The sequence below is a fragment of the Melanostigma gelatinosum genome, assembly GCF_949748355.1.
Source record: "Melanostigma gelatinosum genome assembly, chromosome: 1".
Taxonomy (NCBI): Eukaryota; Metazoa; Chordata; class Actinopteri; order Perciformes; family Zoarcidae; genus Melanostigma; species Melanostigma gelatinosum.
In genome coordinates, this window is record NC_136634.1 from 27,452,796 (window position 1) to 27,462,727 (window position 9,932).

Sequence of the window (9,932 nt, forward strand, 5' to 3'; positions counted from 1 at the left end):
GTTAACGATGAAACATCACAGTGTTGTCTCCAAATGAGCCTGAACGAGTCCTCTGACATGAGACATGTTCAGGAAGACGAGAGACGGATTGGTCCACTTCACTGACCGTATTGTCTTCATCTGACTGGACACAGCTGGATGTGATCTGTGTCTGTCTGTGATGGGAACTATCGCTGTAATGATCAAAGTGTAAGGACACTGTGACATGTTGACAATTGTTCTATTTACTTTGACGTAACAGACACGATTTTCTGATTTACTTGGTAAATGATAATATAATATAAGAGACAACAAGCAAATCATGTCTAAATTCCTTTGTATACTTAATAGAGCATCAAGTATTGATTTCTTCTTTGTCTTAACCTCAAATAGATGACTGAGGTGACCTGATATTATCTATTAGCTGATACTGTGCATCACAACAGCACTGCAGTTTAAAAACTGGAATGGAGGCTGATCTAGATAAAGTTGAAAATGTATTGTGTTGCACACAATCCGTTTTCCCCGGCCCCACTCGTCCACGTCCATGTGTCCTTGGGCAACACACTGAACCCACTTTCACTTGCAAGCACCACACTCTCAAACAGAAGTGTTGAGCAGGTTCATTGAAGGTAAATGTGATTGAGATGCAAGACCTGAGCTTGGTGTAGCGCCTCCGGTTAGTTTAGTGGAACATTTGACCACGCGAGGGTGTTCTGCTCACACTGATGGAGCGTCTTCCATGCACTCTACATCTCATTCATCAGTAAACACACTGACACAGGTCTGTAGCCTTCACATGCTTGCAGCTTGAAGCCTGTAGCGTCATGGATACAGCAGGGATCAAACAGATATGCAGAGTCTTTGAGTCTTTGCTGTCATTTATTGAACCTTTGGGTAACAGACAGTAAACAGCCGTACACTATATGCACAGTAGGCTGTGCTTCACTGCGTCTCCAGAGTCGCTGCAGTGCCTTGAATAATGTCTCTGATGCTCTGTGTGTCCGCCTGCAGTGCTTTGTTGTGAGGGTCAGTCTGTAGAGCAGCTTGGTAGTCCTGTAGGCCTGAGGAAACACGCCACAGGTGGGTCAGCTGACAGCACAGAGCAGGTTCAGCCATTCACTTATCATTGTGAAAAGACATGCTTCATGTCTTGTTACTTTACTCTATGTCTTTAAACACAATACAAAAACTGTGTGTGTATCATTAAAACCAAGACATGAAGTTCAAAGATGTACAGTCACAGTGTCCCTGTGGCCTGTCAGACCTTCTGCATAGAGCTGCAGCTGGCAGAAAGCAGATCCTCGGCGGACATTGGCTCTAGCTCTGGCAGCTGCATTGGCAGCAACTGGTGGAGTCAACAGATCAAGCGCCTGCAGAGAAATGTGTGCAGATGTTTATTCCTACTGTACAGAATGACTTAATGCAGCTTTACTGTCTCAATGATTCGCCAAGTAAAGTACAAAGAACTCAAGCCGGTAGAAACTAAATCCGACTGATAACAGGGACTGTTCAACATGATCCAACTCAACATGATCAAACTCAACATGATCAAACTCAACATGACAACCACTCAACATGTGTCCAATCTGAAGAAGTGTATCGGCGGTGCAGAGGCTGCAGTGGTGGAATTACTTAGCTTCTCTCCTTGTACAGTTTCAAGACAGCAACATGTGCAGTGCAGCTCGACCTCAACGGACTCTGCCACATGCAGTCGAGTACAGATGAGCACAATGTGAAGCACCGGGATAGTACCGACCGTAGAGGAGTCCTCGATGGCCTTGTGAAGATGCTTTAGCTTCAGATGGCAGGCCGCCCTGTTTGAGTACAGAGCTGGGATCCTTCTGTTGAGCCTGAGAGCCAGGCTGTAGGCGTTCACTGCCCCCTGGTGGTCCCCAGTCACAAAACACTTGCTGAAGGAAAGAGTCGAGTTAGTGATCCCGTGGTTCACAACAACACATGCTGTGAAATAGACCTCACTTACTCCCCTTTGTCCTTGAGCCAGTCAGGGTTCCTCTCCTCCTCCTTCAGGTCCTCCAGCTCGTCAACGTCTGCGTTCACTGCACGCCTGGCTTCAGCTTGTTTCTTGAGCCACTGTTGGTTCAATTGTAATTCCACTCAAAAAGCATACGGTGCATTCAAGCTCTACATATAACTTTGATTCGAGGAACGTTATCTTCTGGGAATGTTTCATATTTAAAGGCATACGATACAGGAATTGTCGCTGACTGTGACATTTCAATGAAAGAGATAATCAAGGGCGTAGGACTTGGAAGCGATATCCAGCGGACGGTTCCTCGCAACAACTGTGATCAGAACATTTCAGTATAAGTCGAAGTAAAGACACAGTCCTTGTACCGACAGGACCTCTGGTGTCTGGTACTGATTCAGTTTCACCTCCAATGTGTTCAGAATATGTGGGATATGTTCTGAACATTGAACACATAAAAGCTATTGGAGTCCAGAGGTTAATAATGCATTGAAATGATTTACTGTGTCATTGAAGTGAATAAGTGCCACATGCACATTTAAAGGGACATTGGAAAGCTCAGCGGCTCGTCCACGAAACGAAAGATCGGCGGTTCGATCCCCGGCTCCTCCAGTCCGCGTGTCCAAGTGTCCTCTGGTAAGACACCGAGCCACAAATAGATCCCACAGGCTGTGTCATTGGTGTGTGAATGTGTGAATGTGTAGATCCTGAAGGCTGTGTGTGAATGTTTAGACCCTGAAGGCTGTGTGTGAATGTGTGAATGTGTGAATGTTTAGATCCTGAAGGCTGTGTGTGAATGTGTGAATGTTTAGATCCTGAAGGCTGTGTGTGAATGTGTGAATGTGTAGATCCTGAAGGCTGTGTGTGAATGTGAATGTTTAGATCCTGAAGGCTGTGTGTGAATGTGTGAATGTTTAGATCCTGAAGGCTGTGTGTGAATGTGTGAATGTTTAGATCCTGAATGCTGTGTGTGAATGTGTGAATGTGTAGATCCTGAAGGCTGTGTGTGAATGTGTGAATGTTTAGATCCTGAAGGCTGTCTGTGAATGTGTGACTGTGTGAATGTGTGAATGTTTAGACCCTGAACGCTGTGTGTGAATGTGTGACTGTGTGAATGTTTAGATCCTGAAGGCTGTGTGTGAATGTGTGAATGTTTAGATCCTGAACGCTGTATGTGAATGTGTGAATGTGTGACTGTGTGAATGTGTGAATGTTTAGACCCTGAACGCTGTGTGTGAATGTGTGAATGTTTAGATCCTGAAGGCTGTGTGTGAATGTGTGACTGTGTGAATGTGTAGATCCTGAAGGCTGTGTGTGAATGTGTGAATGTTTAGATCATGAAGGCTGTGTGTGAATGTGTGACTGTGTGAATGTGTAGATCCTGAACGCTGTGTGTGAATGTGTGAATGTTTAGATCCTGAAGGCTGTGTGTGAATGTGTGAATGTTTAGATCCTGAAGGCTGTGTGTGAATGTGTGAATGTTTAGATCCTGAAGGCTGTGTGTGAATGTGTGAATGTTTAGACCCTGAACGCTGTGTGTGACTGTGTGAATGTTTAGATCCTGAACGCTGTGTGTGAATGTGTGAATGTTTAGATCCTGAAGGCTGTGTGTGAATGTGTGAATGTTTAGATCCTGAACGCTGTGTGTGAATGTGTGAATGTTTAGATCCTGAAGGCTGTGTGTGAATGTGTGAATGTTTAGACCCTGAACGCTGTGTGTGAATGTGTGAATGTTTAGATCCTGAAGGCTGTGTGTGAATGTGTGAATGTGTAGATCCTGAAGGCTGTGTGTGAATGTGTGGATGTTTAGACCCTGAACGCTGTGTGTGAATGTGTGAATGTTTAGATCCTGAAGGCTGTGTGTGAATGTGTGAATGTTTAGATCCTGAAGGCTGTGTGTGAATGTGTGACTGTGTGAATGTGTGAATGTTTAGACCCTGAACGCTGTGTGTGAATGTGTGAATGTGTGAATGCCGGCACGTTGAGTACAGCACAGAGGAATCTCTACATTATGCTCACTGCTGTTTAACGACGAGGGAAACCCTGCAAATGACAGAAAGGAGGTCAGAACTTCTCACTCCTCACCTGTTCCTCCTCTGGCACTCTGGATTCTCTGAGGGCTGTTGGAAAGAGTCGCGGAGTGAATGTGACTTGAATGTTTCCAGCGAGTCTCGGAGCAGGCAGGTCCTCTGGTGTTCTCTTGCTCTTTCCTTCACTGTCGCCTCTTTGATCTAAATGCAGGAATGTGTTCATTAAAAGTGCAAAGAGCAGCTTGTGGGAGCAGATGGGATCACTCAGGGAAAGCCTTACCCAGCCTGACAGCTGAACATCCATTTCCCCGTTTGCTTGGACGGTCTCTGACTCTGTGGAGCTTGAGTTGTTCTTCTTGCTCTGCGTTGTCTTTCTGTCTCAGTTGCCATGCTGCCAGCTCTGCTGTGGTTCTCTCTCGCTCTTCGTCCTTGGTTTTCTGGATACTGTCTCTTTTCTCCTCTTCAAGCTGAGATCAGGTAGAACACACCATGAATAAGTGCTTCTAGATTCCGCAGCAGATTTCCAACGGTCATCGTGGACCCTTGGTGATGTGATTCATGGTGTCACGGAGTTTGTTACCTTCATCATTTTCTGCAGCGCATACTTCTTCTCTGCATGCTCTTTCTTGGCCTTGGACGTGGACTGTGCAGAAAGCTTCTCCTGGTAGTTCAACAGAGCCCTCTCTCTGACCTCCTTCTTTTCTGTATCATCTGAAACATATGCAGTATGTTGGTGGATTCATTTTATGGATGCTATTGGAGACTTAAAATCTGATGATCTCTGGCTAAATATTGAATAGACTTCAAATCAGAATCAGAAACATTTATTGCCAAGGACGTTACACACATAAGGAGTTGACTTGGTGATCGGTGCATAAGAATATACACTGAACAATCGAGACATAATTTAAAAAATAGAAAAATATTAAAATGTACAATAAAATATGGCAAACAAACAAACAAACAGATAACAGTACGTTAAAACAAATGTATTATACAAGTGGAAAGTGCATTTGAATGTAGACAGGGTGTGTAACAGTAGGACATGTCGGAGTCAGTCAGTGGTCCCGGCTTTGTTGATGAACCCAACTGCACAACTGAAGGAACTGTTCTTGTGGTGTGAGGTCTTGGTCCTTGTCTGCCTGCCTGTCTCTCTGTCTCTCTGTCTCTCTACTTATGTCCGTCCATCTGTCTGCCTGTCGCTCTGTCTGTCTGTCTCTCTGTCTTTCTGTCTCTCTACTTATGTCCGTCCATCTGTCTGTCTGTCTCTATGTCCATCTGTCTGTCTGTCTCTATGTCCATCTGTCTGTCTGTCTCTCTGTCCATCTGTCTGTCTGTGTACCTCTCTGTTTAGACACCCCTGACTAAATACTCAGAAACAGCAGTGTGCATCACTGCATAATGGCAGAATCGTTTAAAGCTCCATTCAGCATATCCAAACAGAATATGCTGTCTCATGACCCCGTATCAAATTCAGAATATTGTCATATTTGGAAAAGATATGATTGTGCATGAACATGTAGTCAGTGTGTCAGAAAGCTAAATGAAGCCACAGGTGCCGGCTCGTCCCTGGTAGAGATGATATTAATATGTGGTCATTTCAGTCTCAAACACATTTGTGAATCGAGCGACGTCAGAGAGTCTAGAAAGCCCAAACAGAGAAGTTCACACAGGACAGCATCTGTACAACAGTTTGTATATAAATGTAACGACAGCCAAATATCTTTTGATGAAACTCCTTTTAAAGACATACATTATTGGATTTCTATTCCTTTTATTAGAAACAATAGTATTTGTGTGTACATCAGAAACCACTGCTGTATTGTAGGATTGAATGAACACAACCAACACTCGTCTAATGTGGGTTGTATTCATTAGTGTCTGGACCACAATGGGCTGTAAGGCGTCCTCAAACACACGCCATCCAAACTAAAGAAGAGAGCCGATGTATGCTCACATTATAAGAAACAAAGAAGACGCACCATACGATCTCTTCAAATACTAACGTCAACCCACCAAGCTGTCGGCCCACCTAGCAACAGCTGAGCTGCAGCGAGGTATACAGCAGCAACTCGTGGTCGTTCCATGAGCTGTGAGTGCACTTAGCTGTGTTAGCACTAGCTGCCCCGAAAGGTTCAGAGTAGTGAGGAGTCAGCGGGCAGGCAGTGGCAGCATCACAGGTTATAAAAGGTCTTCTGAGAACGTGTGAGTCTCTGGTACGTGAAATGACTACACGGTCAGCGAGATGCTCTTACTTGTTGTCCTCATCAGATGCTCCCACACTTTATTGGTCCTCTTTGGCAAACTGAAAACTGCGACTCCGTCTCCAACCTTTGCTGTGCTTCTGTCGTCATCAACGGGTTCACAGAGGAAGGCTTCGAACAGATATGGCGGGTAATGCACCTGTGCAGAAAATAACGTGGAAAACATTATTTACTGTTTGGGGAGAAACACCAAACATTACACATTATAAAATACAGCCGTGAAGTGGACTCCGGCTGTCTGAGAGGCAGCGGCACCAGTTGCATGTGGTGGGGCACCAGTGAACCAGTGAAGAGATGCCTTTACTCCACTGCACCTCCTCGTACAACACGTCATCATGTTTTCTCCATTTGAGGTCACCTGAGACTGCAGTTTAGACTAAGAAGTGAGCCTATGTTTTATGATTGATAATATGAAGTAGGCTACGTTTCAGCACTTTCAAAATTTCAATAAACTAATGTTAACTTACAGTAGTGGAGGAAATACTCAGATCTCTACTTAAGCAAAAGCAGTTACAGGTGCGGCAGGTAGATCTGCCGTTCGATCCCCAACTCCGACTCCTCCAGTCCTCGTCTATGTGTCCAACAGCTCACCATCGGTGTCTGGACGAGTGGGAGTGTGAGTTGGTTCAGTCCTGATGGGCAGGTGGCAGCTTGTAGCCCCATGCCATCAGTGTATGAGTTTGGGCTGTGCAAGACTATACATATTTATTACTATTGCAATCTTTTTTTCCACAATAGTGTGTCGACATTCCCAAGCATAGTATCAATGCATTTAAAAAAATAATAATTGTATTTTAAACAGATTTAAAATGTCCTTTAAATTCCATCAAATCCCTGTGTGTCAAACGTCCTGTTGATGTCACTTTCTCGTGCTCACGAAGCTAAGAGACATCAGAACATGGTGTCTCAACAGCATGACGGGTTATGTTGCTGTATATCACTTGACACCACGCAGCGTGGTAACACAGCCTACGAGCTCCCATCTACCGCCGCCGGCCCGAGGAGGTGGTGTATGTCATCTGCAGATGTTTGCGTGCGTATAATGTGGTTGAAATCCCGGGTGTCCTCTTGCTGCACTGGTTCTGTTCGGCGTGTTTGTCTTGCTGCTTGTATTATGAGCTTGTCTGAGACTGTGCTGCCTGGTGCTGATGTCTGCTACGTGTTAGTCTGCTTGTCTTCATGTAATGCTTGTGGTGTGTTGGAAAGGTTTGGACATGTTTTGCTGTCTTTTTAACTTCTGATTTTACTTAATTAAGCCCCGCCCCTTAAGGGACACAGTTGTAAACACAAATGTGTCAATATAACTCTGACTAACTCAAGTCACTATATGTGATAGCAGTTGTGAAGTATTCTGTTTCTACTCAATCTAAAACACAGTTGATAATTATACTACAGTTTTTGAGGTATCCATCTCATTTTCCCAATGATTAAGATATATGTGGTGTGATTAAGTGCCAGAGTGCATAAAAGAGCATCAAAATAGAGCTGGTTTACCCCCCCCCCCCCCCCCCCCCCACACACACACACACACACACACACACACACGCACAGGGGCCGGTCTAAGCCCCGAATGTCCTCACATCCTGGAAACGCCCCTGTGAGTTACAACACCGTAGTAGAGTAAAGAAGCACGACGTGTGTTGCTGTCAGCTAGCATGAAAGGTACCGAACCTTACTTCCTGTAACCTTACCTTCAGGTATTCGTCCGTGGACAGGATGTCCACTTTACTCACTCTCGCTCGTTTGAGTGGAACACTGAGGCAGACCGTGGAGTCCGTCTGTGTCCACGAGTAGTCTGTTACTAACAGCGGCATCTTCCTCCTCTTCGTGTCCCGCTGCTGTTCGTGGTTGTGGTTCACCCCGATGCAGTCAGCGTCAACAGTAACTCCTGCGACAAGAGGAGAAGAGTCCTGAAGAGACAAATGCGGCTCTGCTGCCTCATGGCGTCCTGTTTCTATGGTGACCAGCATGCTGCCTTCACGTTTGGCGGAAAAATCCGTTCTAATAGTTTCAAATAGGCTAAAGCAGAAGTTCTCAACCGTGTGTAACTTAATAGTAGAGAATAAATCCCAAAGAAGGCAAGGCAAGTTTATTAGTGTCGCACATTTCAACAACAAGGTAATTCAAGGTGCTTCACATCAAACCATTAAAAGCATCAAAACACAAGGCAAAATAAAAAGATATTTAAAAACAATTAATTAAGAACATTCATTAAAACATTAAAAACATTCATTAAAACATGAGAAAGCAGTGTACGAAATAAAATACAGTAGTAAAATGCAGAAAGTATTAATCTCCTTGAACCTGGTTTAATTAAAGGCAGCAGCAAACAGAAAAGTCTTCAGTCTTGATGTAAATGAGCTGAGGGTCTCAGCAGACCTGCAGCTTTCTGGACTTTGTTCCAGATATGTGGAGCAGAACAACTGAACGCTGCTTCTCCATGTTTAGTTCTGACTCTGGGAACAGGAAGTAGACCGGTCCCAGATGACCTGAGGGGTCGGGAAGGTTCATAAGGTAGCAGCAGATCAGAGATGTATTTTGGCCCTAAACCATTCAGTGCTTTAGAAACCAGAGGATTTTAAAGTCAATTCTTTGTTGACAGGAAGCTAGACCAAAGACCTCAGAACTGGAGTGATGTGATCCACCCTCCTGGTCTTAGTGAGGACTCGAGCTGCAGCGTTCTGAATCAGCTGCAGCTTTCTGACGGACTTGTTACAGAGACCTGTAAACACACCGTTGCAGTAGTCCAGTCTGCTGAAGATAAATGCATGGACAAAACTGTTTGCTTGTTGTGCGTTCAGCCTGGAATAAAGTATCGTTCCAACTATTCCGTGTGGCCGTCGTACTGCTTCTGGGTCCATACCACACCCGTTACACTTATATACAGAATATAGTGCTGGCTGCACTCGTTACCCTATTCTACTCCGGTCCTCCTCTACCCAGATCTATTCCTCTTCTACCCAGATCTATTCCTCTACTACCCAGATCTATTCCTATTCTACCCAGATCTATTCATCCTCTACCCAGATCTATTCCTCTTCTACCCAGATCTATTCCTCTTCTACCCAGATATATTCCTCTACTACCCAGATATATTCCTCTTCTACCCAGATCTATTCCTCTACTACCCAGATATATTCATCTTATACCCAGATCTATTCCTCAACTACCCAGATATATTCCTCTACTACCCAGATCTATTCCTCTTCTACCCAGATCTATTCCTCTTCTACCCAGATCGATTCATCTTCTACCCAGATCTATTCCTCTACTACCCAGATCGATTCCTCTTCTACCCAGATATATTCCTCTTCTACCCAGATATATTCCTCTACTACCCAGATATATTCCTCTTCTACCCAGATCTATTCCTCAACTACCCAGATCTATTCCTCTACTACCCAGATCTATTCCTCTTCTACCCAGATCTATTCCTCTTCTACCCAGATCGATTCATCTTCTACCCAGATCTATTCCTCTACTACCCAGATCTATTCCTCTTCTACCCAGATATATTCCTCTTCTACCCAGATCTATTCCTCTACTACCCAGATATATTCCTCTTCTACCCAGATCTATTCCTCAACTACCCAGATCTATTCCTCTACTACCCAGATCTATTCCTCTTCTACCCAGATCTATTCCTCTTCTACCCAGATCGATTCATCT

General features: G+C 44.5%; 1 protein-coding gene across 1 annotated transcript; it reads right to left on the reverse strand.

Annotated features, from left to right (window-relative positions):
* Positions 1-880: 880 nt before the first annotated feature.
* On the reverse strand, positions 881-8,077 carry LOC306778732 (dynein axonemal assembly factor 4-like; the record flags this gene model as incomplete). The annotated part of the gene is made up of 9 exons (XM_079270384.1): positions 881-1,043; positions 1,247-1,352; positions 1,739-1,892; positions 1,964-2,073; positions 4,055-4,200; positions 4,280-4,466; positions 4,580-4,710; positions 6,255-6,402; positions 7,955-8,077. 9 exons carry the CDS (start codon positions 8,075-8,077, stop codon positions 925-927), a joined length of 1,224 nt encoding a protein of 407 aa, XP_079126510.1. The 3' UTR covers positions 881-924.
* Positions 8,078-9,932: the final 1,855 nt, after the last annotated feature.